Source organism: Anastrepha ludens, chromosome 2 (genome assembly GCF_028408465.1).
Source record: "Anastrepha ludens isolate Willacy chromosome 2, idAnaLude1.1, whole genome shotgun sequence".
In the NCBI taxonomy this organism is placed as follows: domain Eukaryota; kingdom Metazoa; phylum Arthropoda; class Insecta; order Diptera; family Tephritidae; genus Anastrepha; species Anastrepha ludens.
Window position 1 is genome coordinate 57,072,892 of NC_071498.1, and position 24,548 is coordinate 57,097,439.

General features: G+C 33.3%; 2 protein-coding genes across 4 annotated transcripts in view; one reads left to right on the forward strand and one right to left on the reverse strand.

Moving 5' to 3' along the window:
• Window positions 1-466: 466 nt before the first annotated feature.
• LOC128871533 (uncharacterized) overlaps window positions 467-24,548 on the reverse strand; it is a 114,846-nt gene continuing 90,764 nt past the window's right edge. The window contains exons 5-7 of one of the 3 annotated variants that reach the window (XM_054113358.1): window positions 3,996-4,084; window positions 1,399-1,456; window positions 467-1,333 (exon numbers count right to left, since the gene is read on the reverse strand). In XM_054113358.1, the coding sequence (XP_053969333.1) occupies window positions 1,220-1,333; window positions 1,399-1,456; window positions 3,996-4,084 (261 nt within the window). In that variant the 3' untranslated portion in view covers window positions 467-1,219. Of the gene's footprint in view, window positions 1,334-1,398; window positions 1,457-3,995; window positions 4,085-4,717; window positions 4,884-4,970; window positions 5,041-5,111; window positions 5,201-24,548 lie in introns of those variants that run through there. The other 2 variants (XM_054113357.1, XM_054113359.1) reach the window with 2 other exon arrangements.
• Window positions 6,717-23,705, forward strand: LOC128871532 (poly(U)-binding-splicing factor PUF60). Its single transcript, XM_054113356.1, has 3 exons — window positions 6,717-8,196; window positions 21,484-22,199; window positions 22,278-23,705. The coding sequence occupies exons 1-3, from the start codon at window positions 7,513-7,515 to the stop codon at window positions 22,714-22,716; spliced, it is 1,839 nt and encodes a 612-aa protein (XP_053969331.1). The 5' UTR covers window positions 6,717-7,512; the 3' UTR covers window positions 22,717-23,705.

Sequence of the window (24,548 nt, forward strand, 5' to 3'; positions counted from 1 at the left end):
TAGTTATTACAGCTACAGTTGGTTATGTATATACATATATGTATATGTATATAATTAGCGCTTACACACTTTTTGGGTGTTTTGCCGAGCTCCACCTCCTATTCGTGGGGTACGTTTTGATGTTTTTCCACAAATAGAGGGACCTACAGTTTTAAGCCGACACTTCAGATGGTTTTTTAGGAGAATTTTCATTGCAGAAATACTCCCGGAGGTTTGCCATTGCCTATCAAAGGGCAACCGCTATTAGAATTTTTCCGTTTGGTGTTTCATACACGAAGCTTCAAATCTGCGCACTTCCGAATGATAGTCAGGAATAAACCATTCGACTTCGGCGCCCGCTAGTTGCAGTTTAGGTTTTTTTTTCTGAACAATTTAATGTTAGGAATGGGTAAAAATAGAACCAATTCATAAATCGTTCCAAACATCGTTGTGCAAAAATTGGCAGTAGAAAACATAGCGAGGACGGCTCTGCACTTGTTCGATTTACTGCAGATGAACATGTGCTTGCATACAATGAAGAGATAAATTTGACCGCATCACATCATTTCCGCTCTGTACCCATATTCTGCCGTGTCGGTTCGTACTTTTATCCTCGAGCGGATGTGTGAGCGGTGCAAATACTTATACATACACACATAAATACATACACACATAATTTTCTCAATTACACATTTGTTTGGATTAACATTTACATTTATTTCTAAACATTTTAAGTTAAAAGTAAAAGCATGGCTTAAGGAACAAGCGATTACATAAAATATTCAATAAATAAATTATAGTAAAATTTTTGCATTTTTGTTCGTACACACTTACGATTTTTTTTAATTTGAAGTGAATGGTTCTCTGTTTGAGAATATTAAAAATGAAATATCTGTATACATCTGTACATGGCGAATTGTAATTTAAAAGAATCATTCGTAGATATTAACCATCATTTTACCAATCCGTAGTAGATTGGCAGTTTAGTTTGTACTTATTTTTATAACAAAAAAATAAATTAATGTAATTTTTACAAAATATTTCATTTTTGCATAAATCAATTCCTTCTCTGCTCAACAATAAATTTCAGCGCCCAGCGTAATGCTTTCATTTACGTACAAATATATGAATTTTCTAATTTACTAGTGCCTCTCATTGGAATTCATAACTTTTCTCTTAACCTTAACAATATTATTTTAAAACGATAGGCCGATACTAATTTATTATTCGGCACACTTTTTTACTTTGACTTCTTGGCAGCTGCATTTTTCTCCTCCTCTGTGGGTTCTTCAAGTGCAGCTAATGCCTCCTTTAATCCCTCAGGTACTTTATATTTTTGATTATACACCAAAAACTGTAAAGATATTATGAAATTGTTTATTGTTATAACAGTTAATATACAACAACAAAAAAACTCACCTTTCTGGGATCGGACTTTTCAATGTTCTCACAATTCATTTTAGCGCTGGAGTAGAAGCTATTAGGAGAAAATAAAAATTTGTAAGACGTTTAAAAATTCAGTTAAAAATCAAGACATGCAAAATTTGTATAATAAAAAGTAATTTACTATTTTAATTCTACAGCAATTGACGGTTTCATAAGCGCACCGATAGTGATTGTAATTACGGATATTTTTACCTGAGGGCGATTTTATACAAGTGGCTCCTCACAATTACGTCAGACGCATATTGTTTACTATTAGACTGAAACCTTTCATGCAGGCATTCAAATTATCCCTTAAGTGACTTTTTACCTACTTTAAAAAACGAGTAATTTTTGAGCTTTAATTTACATTCAACTGCAGCTGATCTGTCATATGAGTACCCCTGTTGCCTGAGTCACCCTACATTAGATTGCAATGATTCTTATTGTACATGGAACAGTTTTATGGAATTATTTTTAACTCAAAAACATCTAAACGTAATGCTACGCTTACACTCACAAATTGAAAAGAAAAAATTGTCTGGTTCAAGGAAATGAAAATTTTGTAAAATGTATTTTACTTCAGACTTTTGAGTGCACATCTTCCATATAATTATAAATTAGTCTTTAGTTAGTCAAATGGATGGAAAAATAGCTACTGTTTTGATAACTTCTTTGCTAAGTTTTATAAATTGAGATATATATATATATTTCAATAAAATATTTTTGAAGTGAAACTTCTTTAGGCGCGTCGGGGGCCCCAAGGCAGATTGAAAATAGGTGAGTGAAACGGTAAGTTCGGAGCGTTACCGAAATTGTCAAATGGGTGGGGCCAAGGAGCAGCTGCTCCTTCCCACTCTCGCCTATTCGCTCTCTCTGTCGCTCTCTCGCATCGCAAGCGCTGAACGATAATATGAACTGAAATGTATATAGCACACAAGTAAGCATTGAGTAGACTGGCGACATGCAGGCAACCGACAATCGACAACCGACAACGGGTATTATAGATAGCCATAGCCCGTGCAAATGAGTGCTGTGTGTGAGTATCAGATAAAGCGCTGATTGAATGTGTATAAGCGGGAAAGCAATAAGAAACTGCTGTGAAGTAAATAGATGGTAGGTATGGAGGAGACGAAGCGATACAATGAGTGCGTTTGCCAAACGAGTGACGATAGTTGAAGTAGAAGGTTGTAAAATGGCATTTCAACCGTTTCGGTGATCTAAGCAAATTGATTAACGCGCCAAAAGTAGGCAAAAAATACCATTGAAAGTGCAAAGAAATGTCAGCGTCAAGTGCAACACTACACCCAAGTGTCAAATTTGAAGCTAATAAGGACAAAAATAAATAGTACAAATTTATGTGGAGTGATATAGAAAAAAAATATGAAAACCTGAATTTAACACGAGAGAGGGGGGAGAGATCTAAACCGGGGCTCCCATGCATGGAACCACCAGCTTAGAAGTTTCACTTCTACCGTGCGTGAGTCTGACAGACCCTAGTTTTTTTTTTATATTTAGGTCCATCAAACTCTTTGTATTCGCAACTTGTAATCCTGTAACTTTTTATACGTAATTTATTTCTCTAAAATTATAGATTTTTTACCAAAAAATAGACAAAAACTATCCAATTTCCATTTTAGTACTGCTACGCTAGGAAAAGATCGGCGTAATAGTTAACTAATGCTACACCATCACCCAAGAACATATTTTAGGTGTATCGTTTACCTTGCTAAAAATATTTAATTTCAAATAGTGCTTGTTTTCTGAGTTACTGTTACTGAGTACGAGAAAGAAAAACAATTGCATTCATCAATATTCGGTTGGTGATGCACTTAAAATATGAATTAATGTAGATTTTCGTATTTTTTAGATGAGATTTAAGTACGAACTAGTTCAAACATATCTATTGCTACTAACAACTTTATAGCAGCACTCAGAAATCAGCGCGGCTAGTCTGGTAGATTTGCTTAGGAGCAGAATGGCTGAAGAGCTTATGACAAAACAGCTGATTTTGGCAAACACGAAAAGTTAACATCGAAGGAGCGTGATTTCAAAAGAATTTGTGCTTTCTTCTTCGAATATGTTTTAAAAATAATGCCCTTCATGTGAAAACTTTTTCTGCAGCTTTTTACTTTTTTTTTTAATGCTCGGTTCTATTATTTCAAATTAAATGCAGAATAACTTCCATGCATCGAAAAATGTATGTAAACAAATGGAATACTCAGAGTTGCATTTGGGCTGTGGTAAATTAACTATACAAATTTACTCAAAAGTAGTTCTGTAACTATAAAGAGTTAACTGGTAGTAAATCTACATGAAATGTATTTTATTGTTGTTTAGAATAAATCTGCTCTTCATCAACTGCTCTGATTTGAGAACTCCACTTGTATGCTTATGTTACGTTTACACTGCCTAAAACTTGGTTTGTGGATTTTTATAAAATGTTTTTTTTTTTTGTTTTTTGACTAGCAAAACTAATTTTATAAATTCTGTAATTATATTGTAAGTAGTTTTTTTTTGTCAATTGATTTAGAAAACTTTTCTAGGTATCATAAAATTATGGAACTGCGACTTTTTCATAGTATGTCACTCACCGCACATCGTCACGTGACAGTCCATTTCGCACGATTGCGTAGCATAGACCCAAAACTGCGCCACCAACAATAACAAACAGGGGAGTCAACTGGAAATATAAAAAATATAGAAAAAAGCATTAGACGATTGCAATTATTTTGTAAAAAAAACTAATGCTTGTACGAAAAAATATCAAAATATTACTATTTCAACAATTTAAACGTATTTGCTCAATATACTTATCTACAGATAAAAATATATTAGTTAAAAAACAAAAACAGACTGATTATTTTACTTGTTTTTTAAATCTCCGTATCATCAGTATAATGGGATAGGATAGGCAGGATATACTTATCTACAGATAATTAATGGGTTTAAAAAAAACCGACTGATTACTGAAACGCAAAAATAATACAAAATTAACTATTCTACAAACTTCGACTTAAATTCGAAATTAAAAGTAAATAGAAAAACAAAACCAATAGATACCTTTCATAAAAAATATCTTTTAGATAAATATTAGAAATGCTGCTGGAAAAAGCTTTTATCTTAAATAGTTTTTGTATATAAAAATATATGCAACTTACTATTAGCTCAACGAGTTATTTGATATAAAAAATGTACCGACCTTCAAAAAGGAAACTCGCTTATTTCTAGCTTTTCTAGGTCTATATGGGTCGTGATGGTAGAAATTTTAATAATAAAGTAATGAATAAAAATAAATTTATAATTAAATTATTTTTTTAATAAACTTCACTTCATATAATTTTTGAATATTTTGAAATCTTGATTCAATCGATTAAATTAAAATTAATCGATTAAAAAACTATTAATTTTTAAAACTCGCCATCTTTCAGTGCAGCAACTAAGCCCGGTGGCCAAAAATATCTTTGATTGTAGGTACGAAACTGCAAAGGTTAAAGTATATATGCATACATACATACATATGTATGGATATATTTTTATTAAGATAATAATGAATAATATTGACGCACCTTTTTTATGGGTGGTGGTTGATTTTTCATTATGCGCGTATAATCTTCATACGGCATTTTGCCATTGTAACTAAATAGTAGAGTTTTTTATTTTTTATTTTTAATGTATTTGGTTTCATATTTTATGTCTCCTAAGCTTACCAAACGTCATGGCGTGTAAATGCGAGCCGTAAGGTCCACAGAAATTCGCAGGTCATACCGCCTAATGTAAGAACTATAATGGGTATTACCTAGAAACATTTTCAGAACAATTAGCGCGAAGTTAGTAATTTTTTTAAAAGAAAATTACATTGAATCATCCTTAAAATTGAAACCAACTTCAAATTAGTGTCAACTTTTTCCAAATTATGCGTCCACCTTAACTCTAAAAAGGCTTTTTATTTATTCAAAATATCTTTTGTGGGCAATGGTGCGGAAAAAACTGTTAGGCCTGCATTATCGCTCAATATTTTGATAATATCTCATATCATTTGATTTATATATATTATTTTGACTCAATTAAGAATTTAAACATTCAATACAAATGGTATAGCAGTAAATTTTTGTAATAAGAACTAGCTGCAAGAAATTTTCAATTTCAATTTTTATTCAAAAGTAGATTTATAGCGGTACAAAAACCAAATTGTTTGTTCCCATCCGATCTGAACAGCCAAAAAAAAAAAAATATAATAATAGAATTCATTTCAGAAGCTCAAGTGATAACTTCCAGTACTCTCTTTCTGGGAACCTCTTGCTGAGCCTTCCACTCTTTCTCAGCGAAACATTCTCACATAAACCAGTATATTTAATGGTATTTATTAAGTTGGAGGAAACATTTTTTATTATGGGTTTAAAAAAAAACACCAAAAACTTAACTCTTGAAAGTAAAAAAAAACGATTCAAAATTAAATCTACATATATACATGTTGGCACAAAATTAATCATCCCATTTTGGTTTTGCATAACTTTTTTACTAAATAAAAATAATGATTTTGAGGGATGGCAATCTTTATTTTGACCCTAATGCGCTGCACTGCTTGTTCGTTTGTACACTGCAGCTGCCTAATTCGCTATTGTGAAATATAATTCACGTGCGACGTCATTTGCAAAAATTGTGAATCTTCCGATAGGGTGGTTAATTTTGCGCCACCTTGTAAATATATTTAGTTTCGAATCATTTTTTTTTTACTTTAAATAGCTGAGTTTTTAACATAATTAATTCTGAACTAAATTTAGACTTTTAAATGAATAACGCATTGTGTCCCCATGTGCTTTGGCTCACTTTTAATCTTTTGAAATTAAGCGATTTAAAAAAAAAAACGGTAAAAAAAATTTTTAAATGCAATTCACTATACATACCTTTTTTTAATTACAATAGACTTTTTTTAATTTTCTGCAGCAGAGTTTTTTCTGCTACGAAAATGTTAAAAAAATAATCCACAATTTCGTAGCATTTCGCAAATTAAAAATATAGTCCATGTAGAGGTCTCATTGCTTTGAAGAAGTGACACAATTTTAATGAAAAGATTATACAATGAATTTATTTTTTCGCAACATTTTCAAAAGTATTAAATTTTGCGAAATAATTCAAGCCACTTCCAAAATGTCATTTCTCAACAATTTCCCAAACATACCGGCGATCCTTCAAACACATTCAGCAATATGCGCATGTGCTGAATGCTTACAAAACAACTACCTGTGCGAACGAACATGTTGCCGCAACATGTATGCAAGGATTGCTCGGCTTTTCAATGCCTTCGTCCATTTAAATATCGCACGAGTATAAAAGCAAACAGTTGACTGTGAATAGAGTTTAAAGCCTAAGAAATTGCATTAAAGGATAGGCAACCAAGTCGTTTCTACATCGAAATTGTGTATTTGTGAATATATTGAGGACAGTTCTATGTGCTGAGACATTTAAATATTGTGTTATTGAATGAATATCGAAATAAATTGCATGTGAAAAACTCATTTATCAAATGAAAAAAGTATAGATAAACGGTTATAGTGAAGGAAGTAAAATAAAAGCGGCTTAGTGATTCAGCAAGTGGTTTTAAAATTTGTTCTTGCATTTGTATTTGCGCAAAAGAAATAAATAACAATAACAAAATCACCCAAGAACATAAAAACACCCTACACAGCTTAGCATATAAACAAATTAATTCAGCAAAGCAAGAAAAATATTTGAGGAAAACAACTGAGCAACGACTTCGTGCAGTTACCTAGGGCAACCGTGTGGAAAGCGTTGCTATTTATTTTTTTCGATTTGTAGAAAAAGTGAAAATTTCACAGGATTGACAAGGGACTCTCAAGCGATTTAACTATATTTGATTAACGTGAAAATATTTAGATCTAAATTAAAACAAAATCCATTAATTATTATATGAGGCGCGTTGTGCGAATCTGATTTTTCACCTTCAACCTCATAATTTCTTTTTAACCTCACTTTTGCCCTTGTAGTCCAATCAGTTGGGCATACACCGTTTTCGCGTACGCGTCTCCGTTATTCTTCGAAATTAAGCTAAGACGTTAAGTGCACGTACTAAAAAGAAAAGTAGTTACCATGTTACAACACCATCCTCATACAATCCCCCTTGGTGCTGCGGCACGCATTAAGGAAGAGACCACAAGCAATCAACCGTTTTTCTTTGCTCACAGCAACCCAATTGACAACGCTGCTGCAGCAGCAGCCGCAGCCGCTGCTGGACTCATCGACCATCAACATCGTGACCTACATACTGCGCTGGTCAATGTAGCCGCTGTAAATGGTACATTGTCCAATACAACGGCCGCTGTTTTGAAAAGCCAATCGGTGCAACAACAGCAACAGAATAACGCTGCTCAACAGACCGCTCAAGCTCAAGCACAAGCGGCAGTAGCAGCCGCCGCCGCAGCAGCAGCAGCACAGGCGCAACAGCAGCAGTCACAGCAGAATACAGTAAATAATAACGCTTCCGCTCAGCAGCAGCAACAACAACAGCAATCGCAACAGAACGCCATGGTGCTGTTAAATGGTAATGCTGGAACAGCTGTTGGCGGGAATAATGGTACTGCCAATGGTGTTGTGAAGACCAGCTCATCGGGTCGTTCGACGCCAGTAAATGGTAGCTCCACTACAGATCCAGCACCGGGTAAACTCTTCGTTGGCGGTCTTAGCTGGCAAACATCATCGGAAAAGCTAAAGGAATACTTCAATGTGTTCGGCACCGTAACCGATGTGCTGATCATGAAGGATCCCGTGACACAGGTAAGCACGTAGTGGTCTCCTTTCCAGCGTTGATGCGGAGGAGTGCCTTTTTACTACCTTACAACAACAACAAATACTACTACTATTTACAATATCTACCTACTTTTATTTGTTATATCTACTATTACTATTCAGTGGCTGCCTACGCTGGCTTTGGGTGTAACAATATTTGTCCTTAAGTTTCTTCAAAATTTCTTTTTCACATGGTCTACCATTTCTATACATACACATGCGCACATATATATATATATATATATAGTACATACATATGTGCGTTTATTTTACAATATAATACTTTATTTGCATACATCTACTTGCCTGCATTTTGGGCCAACGACTATACACATACATACATGCATACGCCGTACATGTGTGTGTTTATTTTCTTACACGGTTGACTGCAACGTACGGTTTAGCTTCTTTCACGCTGCCAGCCGGATAAATTAGCAAGCAGCTGCTCCTTTTAATTGTATTTTACCTCAGCGGTATGAGCGCGTCAACAGCATGTCAGGAGCGTAAAGCAATAACAAACAAGAGCTCAAAAATGCATATGTATGAAGTAAAGGATCTTATTTTTGTGTATTCATTGAATTGACATAGGTTATTGAGTATGGCGCGCAGCTGCATGAAAACCAACTGTTACCTGTGGCACGACATTCAACTTTAGACATACATACAAGCATACATAAATGTGTGCAGTTACAAATCTATGGAGATGTAGTACCGCGTAGCTCCATGTAAAATTAATAATGTACTGCACTTTTTGGTTACTATGGAAGCCCAAAACATTTCTCAAAAACTTTAAAAATCATAAATAAAAACAGAATCACAAATATGCGCCCGTATTCAGAAAAAAAATAGATACAACCATCAAATTTAAGAAGTCTAATTTGTCACAATCAAAGCGCGCGCGCGCTTTCTGCAAATCATTGGCTAAACTCGTACCTACAAATATGTTTGTACACAAAGTTCAATGCATCAATGTAGGGCATTCCCCTTGTGCAGCTCATGCGCCAGTCTTATGGTCGTTAATGTTTAGCGCGCGCCCTATACTACAGAAAGTGCGTCCAACTGCCTCAAACATCTGCCAATGGATTGGGTAGGGTAGACTCCTCGTTGGCTTGTTGGTGACTGTATTCTTCGTAAAAAGTGGCGCAAAGCGCAAGCGCAATGTTCCAGCTGTTCAATTGAATTGTTTTTTTTTTTTTGTTTTTATATAGTTCAATACCACATCAACACTTTTATAAATGCTATAATGCGGAATGCCGCGGCGGCGCACCGTTGGGCATAGCTGTGTGGCAAAGGCGAAATTAAGTGAAAACCGGTATATAAAACAATAAAACGGCATTTGTTATTGCTTTCGATTGTGTTCTTTGACGCAGCTTTACTCCTGTCGCTGTTGATGCGGCTAACGTTACTGCCTTCTATACGTACATATGTATGTGTGTATACTTCCTTCTTGATTTATTTGTGAAATTTTTTTTGACATGTCCTGCCGCTATTTTTGAATTTGGCGTATTTTTTTACGTTGCGACTCTTTGGAAAACGAGTTTTGAATGGTGCAGCTTTGGTTGTTTTCGAAATTTATTTTATTTTTCTTTATCACTATTCCTGATTTATTTGCTTATATCGCATAGGTTATATGTATTAATATCCTCTTACAAATACATACAAACACAGGGACATCCTGTCTCACCTATAACGGTGCCCCGGATTTATTTTTATTTCTTTTTTGACCACATCCTTGGATTACCTATACGCATGCATACAGTCGTGGTCATAAAAATAGCATAGTGATGATAGCCAAGTTTGGACTATTGGCCTTTTTTTAAATTTTTTTTATTTGATTTTTTTCTTAATATGGGCTATAAAACAAGAAAAACTATATAAATCAAAGTTTCAACTTTTTGGTCAGAATTAAAAAAAATTTAAAGTAATATATAAAATGAAATAAATATATAAAATAAAATTAAATAAATAAAATTAAATAAATTAATTAAATAAATAAATAAAATTAAATTAAATAAATAAATAAAATTAAATTAAATAAATAAATAAAACAAAATTAATAAAAACAAGGACTTAAAAAAATTTCGAGCATTTGTTGAATGGAAAGACCGGCGACACCGGCGTTCCCACGACAGTCGGTTCTTTGTAACCGGAACGACCCGGATTTACATCCGGTCAAGGACTAGCACTTCAGCATCATTCTCCGTATATGCATATGGAAAGTTTATGCTACTACAACAACAACAACCGGCCCCAAAAGGAACTATCAATAAACAACGCGAATTGAGCGGCTTTATTCATTTTTCTAGAAATTCTAACCAAACATTTTTAACTTTTTATGAAATTTTTTTTTGGTTTTTTATAAATTTTATATTCTAATCTACCTATGCGTTCAAAATAAAAAAAACACGGCCTTTTACAAATTTTTTACTATTTATTTTTGTTGTTTTTATAATTTTTTATCTATTTAAAATTTTTTTTTTTTTTCTTAATGTTTTGTTTTTATTATAAGCTTTGTAAAAAATTAAAAAAAAAATGAAAATTTCAAAGTGTTTAATTAGAGTTTTTAGGAAAATATGGCTCAAAATTTGCACTGATTTTTGTTTAAGTTTTTCCTTGGTTTTTATTTAGCAAAATTTCGCTATGCTTTTAATGTGACCACGTCTGTGTGTATGTATGTTTGATTTTTTGCATACCGGCCATATGCGAGTGACGCACTAAACCTATGCGTAGGAAACGAGCACACAAACACAACTGTCTCTAAAAGGTTGTTTTGAACCAGACTTTTTTTTTTTGAACGAAAACTAGTTTCTGCCTGCTATCCTGCTACAGCCGCAGGATAATACCAATTATTTTAGTATCCACATATTTCGAATCTTTTCCAATTACATTTATTTTTAACTTAGTATTACGTATTGTAGATTAGTAAAATATTTTCAATGGCAAGATACAAAACCAAAAGTATTTTTGCATAAAGGTGAAAATACCTAAAAAAATACAAAAAAAAACTGAATGCTTGGAACTTTGTGGCGCACAGTTTACCACATTTGATAATCTTTTATAACTTAAAGCAACTAATTACTTACATAAACCCGAAGTATGATAATCATACCCTCAAATCGAATTTCAGTAGAATTAAGTTCGAATATTCTCCTACAGATGGTAGAGTAAAGAAAAATGTATGTAGAGTAAGCAAACTCAAGTAAGCTAAATTCTAAAAGTAAGCAAAGAAAAATAGAATTTAACCTTAACGTCGTCGAAATTTATTTCTAAACGCTAATAAAAACCATATCCATACGGCTTTACAACAAATTTAGAGAAAACGTCAGCAAGAAGAAACAGCATTATAACAGCAAATAAATAATACAGCATTGCAGAAAAGTACAGGACAAAGCAAATGCGCAGGAAGTATCTACCCAGTCAAATGAGGCATTCACAATCTATCCACGATGTGTTTCTGCTTCTCTGTGTGTGTGTGTGTAGGATTGATTGCCGGAATTACAACATACCTGAGTCACTGGTCGACGTCTGTCTGTCTGCATATCAGTACATTCATACATAGAAAAAATATATCGATACGCAAAAGGGCTCTTCTCTCTTCGGCCTTGCCACTACTCCATACTCCACCATACGTAAATTAACGCTTTCAATTGAAAATAATAACAGCAAAAGCGTTACGTGGCAGCTGGGCTGCAGGATTACGACAAGCCAAACAACACGCAGAGAGTCCTTAGTAGCAGGGATAACTGAGAAAAGAAGGCTGCAACCCTAAATTATATGCGGCTGTATGAAGAAAGGGCAAACAGGCAAACAGAGGAGCTGGTCCGAGCATGCAACTCCGAAACGAGTTTGTTCACTATATTGAATCCTGTTAAACAGCATTTTGCATTTTGCACATGCGCACCAACCGCCGCAACGTCAACTAGTTTCGGTGTCGTCCAATAATCATAGGTATTTGACTATAACAATTTTTTCCTCCTAACTATCGCATCTGAAAATTAAATTAAAACAGAAATGTAATCGTACTTTTTCATACGCTCATTAATGAAAATTACCCATTTTTAAGTAGGTATATAAGTACATAGGTAACCGTATACTTGCAATAGTTTAATGCGTATTTAAATATGTACAATTAATAAATATTACTACTATCAACTAGGAACTGTTGTCGAATTTACCCCAAAGCTGTAAATGTATCTAAAATTGTAATGGATTTTTTCCTTCTTACCATCTCATATGTATTACAATACTAATTTAAATTTATATGTACTATTATCAATTTAGCGTTTTTATTATAATAAATTCTATAGTATTTACATATATATATACATTTTTTTTGGTACTGGGTATTTATTAAAAGTAACTGATCTGTTCGATAACGTTTTTGCTAGAGAACGACCGAACTTCGGTGTCGGCCATATGCCGCTACGAAAGTTCACTTCGATTTCAGCGAAAAACGCCGAACATTTCTAAAAAAAAAATTTGCAAAAATTGTTTTCGTTTTTTGAATATTTTTTTTTTTTAATACTAGTATCAAAGTCCACATTTTCTGTCGAAAAAACTGCGTTTGGCCCTTGAAAATGTTCGATTAAGTTTTAACCAAAGTTTCAGCTTTCGGCTTTAAAAATCGATGTTCAGTCGTTCTCTACTTATTTGTTGTTAACAATAATATCCCTGCAGTGCCTTTACTTATATATGAATATATGCCTAATTTCTTTCTGTGAACTTTTTAACAAAATAACTTGAATCGACATAGCATTTTCAAAGTTCTTGATTGAGCGCTATAACCGCTTACACGATTTTGACTGAGCTCAACAAAGCGCGCCTGTCAAACAGTAAATGCAATATTAAAATTACTAATCCTTTACTGTATCTATACATCGAGAACCCATACTAATAAACGTTGAACTCAGTTTGGCTATAAATTATTTTTTTTTAGTCAAATAAATTATTTTGTTAAAAGTCCATAAATATTTGCCTATTTCTATATGTGTATGTGTTTAGTGCATTTTAGATGCTCAAAAAAGTCAGTAAGCGTCGTTCATGTAAATTGAATATTGCCTATTTTAGTGTTTTACTGTATGTGTAAAATACAATTAAAAACACATTGAGTGAAGTTTGCGTATTGTAAAAAAATGTATACTTCTGCGCCTATATAAGCATTTCGTGAAGAAATATGTAGTTTATTTATGAAGGGCAGTTTTCACAGTGGTGAGCCATTTTCGGTTCTGCGCAACTGAGCTGATTGGTGAAGGCATTTTTGTTTCTCAAATTTTTTTTTTAATTACAAACAAATTTTTTAATTTAAATTTAATTTTGATTTTAAAAAATTGCATTTTGAGTTTAATTTTAAAAATTATTTTATTTTAAAAAATGGGCTAGTTAATTTGTTATTAATTTTTTTTTTTACAAAAAACAAAAAGAAATTTTAATAATTTTTTCATTTTAATAATTTTTTTTTTTTTGAAAAATTAAAAAAATTATATCGCGCCGTTTTTTTATGTTAGTTCGAATTTTTTTTTAATCGGCCTTCGAAGTTTGCAGTCAAATGCCGATTTTCAGTATATTGTTTCATAAGTACCACAAAAATTTTCGAAATCAATTTTTTCAAAAATTGTAATTGTTGCACAGGTCTCTAGCAATAATTTGGCTTTTACAGATTGAAAAAATATCAATTAGTCGACGAGTTATAGCCAAAAAACCATATAAACAATTTTGCTCCGATTTCGAACTTCGAAGGCCGATAAAAAAAAAATTCGAACCTATTTTCACCCGCCACTCTCAGAATGGACCTAATTTTTGCTAACCTGAATTTGTTCCACAGTGTAATTCAAAAAAAAAAAAATTACAGTTAACTAATTAGATATAAGCTAGTAAAAGATTTCTATGTATATATATATATATTGTTTTTTTTGTTTTTTTTTTTTTTGTGAAAAACTGTTTTATTTTAGTTTTAGTTATTTTGTTCGCCTTCGAGAAATATAACTAGCTATGTACACATTAGCGGGTAAAATAATCTACAGTAGAATGGCCAAAAAAGAATTTTGTTTTCCTGATGCTACCCTCTAAATTTTTCCTATGGTAAAAAAAAGATAAACCTTTATTTTTTTTTGTTTATTTACATTTTTGTTTTAATTGTTTTTGGTTATTTGTTTGCTCTTTTGTGTTATGTTTTTTTGGTTGTTTTTCTTTTATTTTTTTATTTGTTAATATATTTTTCTTTTAGTTTTTTTTAGGTCTTTATGTTTTGTTTATTTATTTGCTTTGGCTTTTTGTTTGTTTTGGTTTTTGCTTGATTTTTATTTGCTTTTGATTTTTTGTTTATTTTAGTTTTTTGTTTGTTTTTTTATTTGCTTTAGTTTTTTTTGTTTTTTTATTTGCTTTGGTTTTTGTTTTTTTTGTTTTTTTATTTGCTTTGGTGTTTTTTTTGTTTTGGTTTTTTTTGTTTATTTGAATTTTTTAGTTGTTTGTTACTGTTTGTACTTTTGTGTTAAGTTGTTTTGTTCCTTTTTTTCTTATTTTATTTATTTCTATTTTTTAACTTACTCGCTCCATAGAACAAATTTAGGGTGTAGCATCAAGCATTTTTTTGTTTCTTGTTTTTATTTGCTTCGGGATATCCTAAGCTACAGTTTCTTCGTTCGCAAGAGTTAACCCTCCACTGTAAAATTAACCTTAAAAAATTCAAGCCCTTAGCTGATCGCCATCCTTGAAACACATTACAGTAATATATGTACGTACATTTAAGAATTTCTATTGTATAAACCATATTACATTTGTTAATATCAAAACTAATGAAAAAAAAATTATGCTTAGACATCGTTAGTATCACATAAAATAAATGTAACTAATCAAAATGTTGTTTTTACTAAACAGTTATCTTTCATAAAGTTGAGTATTTTGAAAAGGATATGCTTCGGAAGCATTAAACTCTGGCTGCTTTTGTAAAAGTGTAAAACACTATTCAATATTTCTTAAGAAAGTGCTGCTTTAGTCGTTCCATTTCCTAAAGAAAAAATTAGCTATGCCTAAACTACGTACAGGCATAATTAGAGTGAATTGTGAAGTTAATTACATTTTGTCTTATTTTTTTCCTAAGAGTTGTACGTATTTACTATTTAGGGAGTTTATAGTGGCTTAAGGAAATTAAACTTTTCCAATTCAAAAAGTACTAAAATCGTTTTCTCTGTACTACTTTTTTAGAGCAAATAAAGGCTGATGTATACAATTTTATTAAACTTCTGCGTGTATCGATTTCACGCTTTTTTTATTAATATATAATATATATTTTAGTCTTGTATTAGATTAGTTAAACATTTTGCCTTCCGTTTCAAGCTAATTATCCTGTATTAATGTGTTGCTAATCATTTTAATTTCATACTTTGCATTGCTATTATTCATTAATTTTGTAGCGGATGTCATATTTTCTGCTCACTATTGCCAATTTCACATTTGATTCCAATGCACTGTAGTAATAATCGGTATTTAAAATTATTTTCAGATTCCAAAGAACGTCTTGATAGTTATTTGAGTGATGACTTTTTTGTTTTGAGTTATAAAACGTTACTCTTGAAAATAGGGGTTTGACTTCGCAAAAGCATCGTTGTTGCGGTTTATGTAGATGAAATTGATTCGGAAGTTGTTCTTTGCAGAGAATAACAGGCGTTCTGAGTTTTTATATCTGCATTATAAAGTCCTGCTTAAATCAATTAGCAGTCGGGCATATTTTACCGGCACAAACTAGACCTTAGTGCGGCTAAGCACCGTCACTTCATATCCTAAAATTGTGTAGAGGAGATTTTTTATGTTGCCGTCTAAGTCTGGTCTACGCGTTTATTTATCGGTACGCTTTGAAAGCGTGCCGTTTCCTCATGTTTGGGGCAGAGTTTGTTTTTCAGAACGACAAGAACAAGAACAGGATTGAACAAGAGAGAAAGGAGTATTTGTATGAAACTTAAATTAAATTTCTTCTATTTCATAGGTAGCTTATTCAAAAGTTATCGAATTTCTCTCTATCTCAGTAATGTTGTACAGCGATTTAAAAAACATATACACGGTGGCGCAAAATTAATCACCCAATCGGAAGATTTATAATTTTTGCAAATGGCGTCTGAACGCCAATCGAATTTAATGATTTTGCACTAGACAGCTGCAGTATTACAAACAGGCAAACAATAGAGCGTGTAAAGGTCAAAATAGAAATTTCCAGCATTCAAAATAATTTAATTTTTTGTTGTAAAAAATGTATTTAACCATTCAGGCTCACCGCTCGAAATGCAGGATGTACTAAAAAATTTTTGCGTCCACAATACCTTGCGTCGGCAGGACTTTTACTGCTTATTCTAATGAAAAAGAATGTTACAGGATTGCCAAAATTTATCTTTTTTATTTTCCTCAAACTTTAACAAAAAACTAACTTATTACGAATTATTCCGCTTTTGGTGATAAAAGAACATTTTTGTTCGCGGATCTTTCGGTCGAATGATCCAAACGGGTTAAAAACAAAATCCGATGACTTTTTACAAATAAATCTCTGAAGTTCAAATAAAATGGACTGCATATTTTTTATAATTTTCCATCCATCTTTAATTTATTATTAAAGCGGTGTTACATTGGTTTACACCAAACATTCGCCCCGGAAATCGAGTTAATTTATTAACTAAAATTGGCTTTCTAAGACGCGAGAACATTTTTTATTTCATCATTCGAAACTTTCTTGATAACTCATTTTCTTCATTAGTAGCTTTTTTTTCCTAAAACAGTAGGCTTTTATATATATATATATAAATATATAATTTGTGTTTGGCCCAGCTCCTCCTTCTATTTGTGGCGTGCTCCTTGATGTTGTTCCTCAAGTGGAAGGAACTATAGTTTTAAGCCGACTCCGAACATGGCAGAAATACACTCGGAGGTTTGCCATTGCCTGCCGAGTGGCGACCGCTATTAGAAAAAAACTTTTTCGAACCGATGTTCTCTCCGAATGGCAGTCAGGAACCAGCGCATTCCGCTACGGCGGCCGCTTTCAGGCTACGGTGTTTTCATATATATACGGTGCAAAAATAAAGTTAAAGTTGGCAATATTTTTGGTTTGTCCTGAAAAAAAAAATTGGAATTCGTTTCTCACAAACTATTAGGAAATTTTATTATCTCTCATTTCCTATAATTCGTACTAAAGTTGTTCGATTATGTACATTGTACATAAAATAAAACTTTATTCGATTTTCGGAATCAGCGAGCGATTTGCAAAGGAACTGGATGGATAGCGGCATCCGGTGTGCAGAAAAAAAACATCAAAATTTATATACCAGTGTTATTATTCATTAGGGGTATTACATTTTTTTTTTTTACATTCAAAAATATTTCTTAGTTATAGTCTTTTTCTGGTAGTCAACTACATTTTTGTTCGATCATCGCAACCTCTCCTATATTTTATTTCATCGCAACCTCCCCTATATTTTATTTCATTTGATTAAAGATTTTCTTAGCTAGAAAAACTTAGCAATTTTTATTTCCCTTACTTTTTAGAAAGCAAAAAATTATGAGAAAAAGTAAATTAATTGAACTCACATACACATATATACTACATATTTAAGTTGTGTCAACGTTATGCTTTGAAAAGGTGCAAGATTGATAGGTCTAAGTTTTTTGTAGCGTTTTTGTGATACATATAATTATGAAGCGAGTAAACTAAAAACTTAAGTAAATAGCCCAAAAGTGTATTGTTACTAGACGCCAACCGAAGCAATTATCTAGACTAGCTCTCCCTGTATGTATGCATAGTACATACACATATACATACATATATACATATAACATACATACATGCGAATATAACATAGATATATAAAACTAAACCTGTATAAAATTATTTGTAAATGTTCAAATAACGCAGCTGTTGCTAATTAGTAATAAAGTCTATAAATTTAAAAAATAAATTTATATATACATACATACATACATACATATAATGTAAATTATATAAGTACTATAATTAGTTTGTACGCTGTTTTCTAACCCATTGAAAAATGTAACCTATTTTTTGTAATTCAAATAAATTATGAATCGTCTAGCTGTAAGCCCCCATGCTTAGATGTAAAATAAACTATTTTCTCATTCTAATTAAATGCAATTGTAAAAACATCGATACGAATTTCTTTACGATAAAAACCTATACACACTGTATTTATGTAATCTCCAAAATCCAGAAATGTTTACTTTGTTACTATTATCGTATATATGTACAGTATGTACTTTTGTAATTGAACCAATGTTTATAAAATAATTGTGTGTTACTGTTATCTTATCACTAAAACGTCCTTAGGACATATGCGTTAACGAATTATCGAGTATTGTGTAAAAGCGCGTTGCTACTTAACTTCTACTCAAGTAAAAAATAAAGCTTACAGAAATGTAGACATCCTAATATAACAATAAGGTTACAAGCAAAAATTCTGTAGTTTACTGGAGGCGAAGTTGCACATCTCTGTTTTTATATGAATTGATTAATGAAGAACCTATACATACGTATATACATATGCATATCATAGATTGTAAACTAGGCACTAGTTTTAGCGTATGATTTTAGCTATCATTTTTAGTACTCAACGACACACATACACACGTACATATCCATTTTTTCTACAATTATCCAAAGTTTTTGTTATGTAGCGATCCATTGATCGACAGGCAAGACTTATGCGAATCTCCTTGTTATTTGTTATTATTTGAGCGTGTATGTGCAAGTATTGTGCGTGTGTGCGCATACGTGTAAATATCGCATAGAAGAGTTTTAGTGACCGACGGTTTATCGATTTTTTATTTTGTTTTAGAAATTTTTTAATTTGTCTATTTTTGTATGTAGGCCACCAATCCTCTTTAGTCCCAAGCTGTTTTGCTTTTGCCTTTCGAATATTTTTAGTTTCCGAAGATTTTCGATTACCGCCGAAAAGTCGACTTTATTTTACCTATTGCTTAGGCCATTTTATTTCATACACCCATACTAAATATCATAGAAAATATATTAGTACAAAAAAAAAACATATTTTCGCTTCCATTTAGCACTTGTTAGCGTTTCGAAATTGGGATACATAAATCGTACCTACTATGTGTAGAGTATGGTTTTTGCAGTGGATTGTCCAATGCTTTTCTTTACAGCGGCGACAGAAAATTCATAAAAATTAATACTCTTAGTGCTTGTTTGACAGCGATTAGTTAACTAGAATGAAGGAGCATCTTTAGCACGATTTGAAATTAAAAATTTTTGATACATACATTTTGTGCAGTAATAATAAATCGTCCATAAATTGAAAATGCTTGACACACAAATATTGCGGAATAATAATTAGTCGTGCATAAACTCAACCTCTTAGACATATAACTGTAGATTTATTGCCTTATCATGTAATTCGAAGTCTAATCACATTTTCGCGTGAAATGGAAATTTTAAATTAAATATTGCAAACTTTTGCACACGGCATGAAAGTTAACTGCCGGAAGTTAGGGCCTCTTTGGTCATACGAGAATTGCCCAAAAATTTGTCAGCCTTCAAAGAATGGTCCTCCAAAACAAGTATGTCGCTGGTTCTTGTTCGCTATGAACGTCGTTATCGTGTGAACTATCTTCATTAAAAAAATAAAATTTGACAACATGGCGGACGTTCAAAATTGAAAAACGGTTTTTATACCCCTTCTTTGACTTAAATGTCTGAAAATAATACTACATTTTTTTTCCGAATGATCGTAGTTCACACGACAACGACATCAATTCTACGTCGTTGAAATTTTATTCCATCAAAATCCGGCTAAATCCGTATCCATTGTCCACGTGAAGACCTTTTCTTTTTAAGGCTGACAACTTTTTGAACGAACCTCTTATGGCCGAAATTTTTTTTTTTATTTTTTTAACAATGCAACGAAAAATAAAGTACTGAAAACGGAAATAAAAAATCTTTTTTTTGTTTCCGTTTAACACGGTTTTAAAGAAACTCCAAAAAACGCCTATTCAAATGAGGCGAGGGCCTTAAATGGTAGCATTTATATTATATACCCGCCTAAATCTGACCCGATTTCGAGTTCAGTTCATAAACAAAGGCCGTAAAATTTATTTGCTCACAGTTCTCTGTCGAGAAAATATAAAAAGTTATAAGTGCCTAAAATTATACCTCAAATGCACAATTCAGTATATTATTTCAGTGCTAATATTACACAATTTGTGCCAGAGAACTGTTATTTGAGCTATGAGCGTTCCTTTATTATTTTGTAAAATGGTTAAACATGTAATAGATATGCCTGGATTAATTACCCTAAAATCCAATAAAATCATCAACTTTATTTGAAAAAAAAAACTAAAACCAAGTATTTAATCGATTGGTGGACAATTATTAATTGTTCGATCACACTTTGCAAGTTCAACATTTGGGCGGTTTTGATAGTTGATCCTACTTAATTGAAACCTTCTAAATTTCATAGCATACCCCATTTCGCCAGATTGGCTGCAGTTATCTAGATAAGGGTACTTGAAAATTTACATATTGGAACGGATGAATATGAAAATTAAAATGTACGTTCCTAAACTTGTTTTTTTTATATCTATAAATTATAACTTCATTCCTCATTGCCTAAATAACTCAGTTCAATTGCTGACTAATTAGTGTTTTGTTTAAGCAAAATTTTTGTCTTAGTGATTTGTAATGCATTCTCAATTAGTTAACTAATCGCCTAGCCTTAGGTATAGACTTGTAAACTTGGTGTATGTATAGATTTTGCGTCTAGGTTATGATTGAGTGTTGGTTGACTTATTGACTATTGATTGATGATTTATTTACAACTGCCAATACATAAGTAAAACGTTTTTATCGTCTCTTCTTCTTCGAATAATATAGATTTTCCTGCATACAATCCGTTGATTTATCTTTCCTACCTACATATTAAATATTTGTATCATCTAAAAAAATATATATATTCAAATGTATAATTGCAATTTAATTATACTCGTAACTCTAAAACTACTTGAGTACAAAAAAAAAGAACAAATTGCCTAGTGTTGATTTGAATTTACTTGAATTGCTCTTGCATACTACAGTTGTACGATTTAGTTGAAATTAGTTGCAGCAAATGTTTTTAAACAAATGTATTTCTTTGAAACTTAGTAGTTCTCGTATGCCTATACCCCTTTTTTCTTGCAAGTTTACTAATATAATTTAATTTGGCTTTTTTTCGGCGCCACCTTACCATCATGCTACCTCCTGTCGCCTCCTGTTGTCGTTGTTGGGACTTACAGCGCAGTCGCGGTTTCGGTTTCATCACATTCCAAGAGCCCTGTAGCGTGGACAAGGTCCTACAGGTGCCCATACATACACTGGATGGCAAGAAAATCGATCCCAAGCATGCCACACCCAAGAATCGCCCACGTCAGGCTAATAAGACAAAGAAGATTTTTGTTGGCGGCGTCTCGCAAGATACTTCCGCCGACGAGGTGAAAGCCTATTTCAATCAGTTTGGCACCGTCGAAGAGACAGTCATGTTGATGGATCAACAAACGAAACGTCATCGCGGTTTCGGTTTTGTCACATTCGAGAACGAGGATGTCGTGGATCGTGTTTGTGAGATACATTTCCATACCATTAAAAACAAGAAGGTCGAATGCAAGAAAGCCCAACCAAAGGAGGCTGTCACTCCAGCTGCCGCCCAATTGCTGCAGAAACGTATTATGCTGAGCACACTAGGCGTGCCCATACCGACCGCACCGGGCCAGTTGATTGGCACACGCGCAGGCGTCACCACCATGAGTTCATTAGCCATGTTGCAAGCGCCGTCAACATTACAATTGCACGCCGCCAGTGGCGCTGCTGCCGCCGCCGCTGCACAACAGGCTGCGCTCATCTCGCAGTCACCCTTCCAAGTACAAAATGCCGCCGCCGCTGCTGCAGTAGCCGCCAATCCAGCTAGCTTTGGCAAATTGCTTACCACATATCCACAGGCCTTGCACAGCGTCAGGTGAGTGTTTGATGAGAGTTTACGTGCAGTTAAATATGTCCTAATTATTTCATTTTCGTTTTTTTCTTTATGCAACAGATATGCACCCTATCCCATTCCCACGAGCGCTGCTGCCGCCAATGCTTTGGTGCAGGCGCAACAGCAACATGTTGCGGCACAACAGCAACAGCATGCGAATGCTGCCGCCGCCGCTCAACAGCAACACACTGCCCACGCTGCCGCCGCCGCTGCAGCACAGCAGCATAACGCCGCCAACACACAAAATGTGGCCGCCGCACAGAATGCACATAATGCGCTCGCCGTCGCCGGTCCCGCCGCCGGAGCGAGCGCACATGGCGCACAAGCGGCACATCACCCACTGGCAGCTGCCGCCGCACAACAGGCAGCACTCGTCGCTGGCAATCCCTTGAGTGCGGCTGCCAATCCATATCAGAGCTATACGCTAACCAATGTAGACATGTCCAGCTTTCAGGGAGTCGACTGGAGCCAAGTGTATGGCATGGGCATGTACGTCTAAACAATGCACCCATCATTTATTTGAGGAAGTCGTATGTTGAAGCTAACGAATGGGGGAATTTTTAAGCAAATAAGGAGTGCAGAAGGAAATACTCTTAACTTAAAAATATTTAGAAATATATGAATAGAATTAAATGAATATAATTAATGCTCACGACAACGGCATAAACGCCAAACAGGAGTTTAAATACGCAGCATGCACATACTCGTGACACACTGGAGGATAATTCATTGGCGTTGTGTGTGTGTGTGCGTGCGTTACAACATTACAACGACTTGTGATACATATGTACATACAAGTGTGTGTTATATGTGAGCGCACGAGCGAAATGAATTTGTTAATTTAATGAGATGCTAACTAATACATTTTTCGTTTTCAATATTACTTTGAATTAAATAAAAAAAAAAAAAAAAAAAAACAATTTGAACTGAATGGAAAAACACTAAAAATGTGTATAAAATGCTTATTAATACTTAGTTACCATGTAAACTGTAAGCGCGTGCGCTTTTTCGCTTAGTTAACACGTTGACTGCCGCGCCGGCACCCATTGCCCGGCGCATGGCTTTTCAATGGCGCCGCGCCGGGCAATGGGTGCCGGCGCATTGTTTTTGGTGTAATATTGCGTCAATTATATTTTCTGTCGTTTGATTTTAAAATTGAAAACATATAACAGGATATATATATATAATGTATGACAATTCAAATATATGTAAATATGTGATGCACACTTGCGGCGCTGTGTGATAACCAGCAAATTTCGCTCGACAGTCAACGTGTTAATACCTAAAGGAAACATAGAATGCGCGTTTCCAAGTACATAAATACTAAAGACAGCAATAAATTTGAAGGAATGCGCAATGAATGAAGAAGGAAAATGATGCAAAAAACAATTGAGGATTACTTCTGTATGTTTTCACTGCTTGATAAAACACCAACTAATAATTTTCGATAAGCTATGAAGTAAAATGTTAAAAACAAAAAAAAAAAAACTTAAACGAAGAAATTTGTGTGTTTAAGTAAGTATTTAATTTAATTCACCGACAAAAGACAAACTCTAAAAGCGCTAAAACTCTAAAAGTAAATATTAAAAGCTCGAAAGATGCACTTCTTCAGCGCGCATAAAAATGAAATAAGAAAGCAAGAATGCATATTAATACACACATACATATACATACATATATTTAGTTATAAGTGACTCAAAGCAATGAATATATGAATACATGAAATGAAAGCGCGTATTTTTTTAGTGGCTGCGAATTGCAACTTAGATGCACATTCGCGCGCGCAGCAACAGTAATTTGTCAATTTCGCAACTGCAGCAATATGTATTAGCAGACGAAGGAGAAGAAGAAAAAAAAAATATTAAAATTGTGTATACGCAATTGCTAAACAAATACCGGTATTAAGTATTATATAATTTTTCAGTGCGCATGAAGCGTGGCATTACATTTACGTTTGCGCCAAAACCCGCGGAGCGCATGTACTCGGAAGATATTGTGGAAATGTTAAAAACAAAAAAACAACAAATACCATATAAATATATTTAATTTTAAGAGCATATAAGCCGAACATTGTAGAGAGTAGTGAAAAAAGCTAACAGGATTCCCTACAAATGTTATGTTTAACTTATAACCGAGTTGCAGGCAAAATTACAAAAACAAAAGGAATATACAATTTAAAAATCTTATATTAGTAGAACTTAACACAACAAAAAAAAAAAACAAAAAAACAAATATATATATATATATAATATATAAAACAAGAAATGCATATAACAATAATTATAAATAATGAGAATTAGAATTTTTAAACCACCGACTTGATTGCGTTTA

Excerpts from the sequence above, each read along its gene's own strand:
- LOC128871532 (XM_054113356.1), top strand. The coding sequence starts at position 7,513 with ATGTTACAACACCATCCTCATACAATCCCCCTTGGTGCTGCGGCACGC. Across the intron at positions 8,197-21,483 it reads TGAAGGATCCCGTGACACAG|CGCAGTCGCGGTTTCGGTTT; the intron begins GTAAGCACGTAG and ends TGGGACTTACAG. Across the intron at positions 22,200-22,277 it reads CAGGCCTTGCACAGCGTCAG|ATATGCACCCTATCCCATTC; the intron begins GTGAGTGTTTGA and ends TTTATGCAACAG.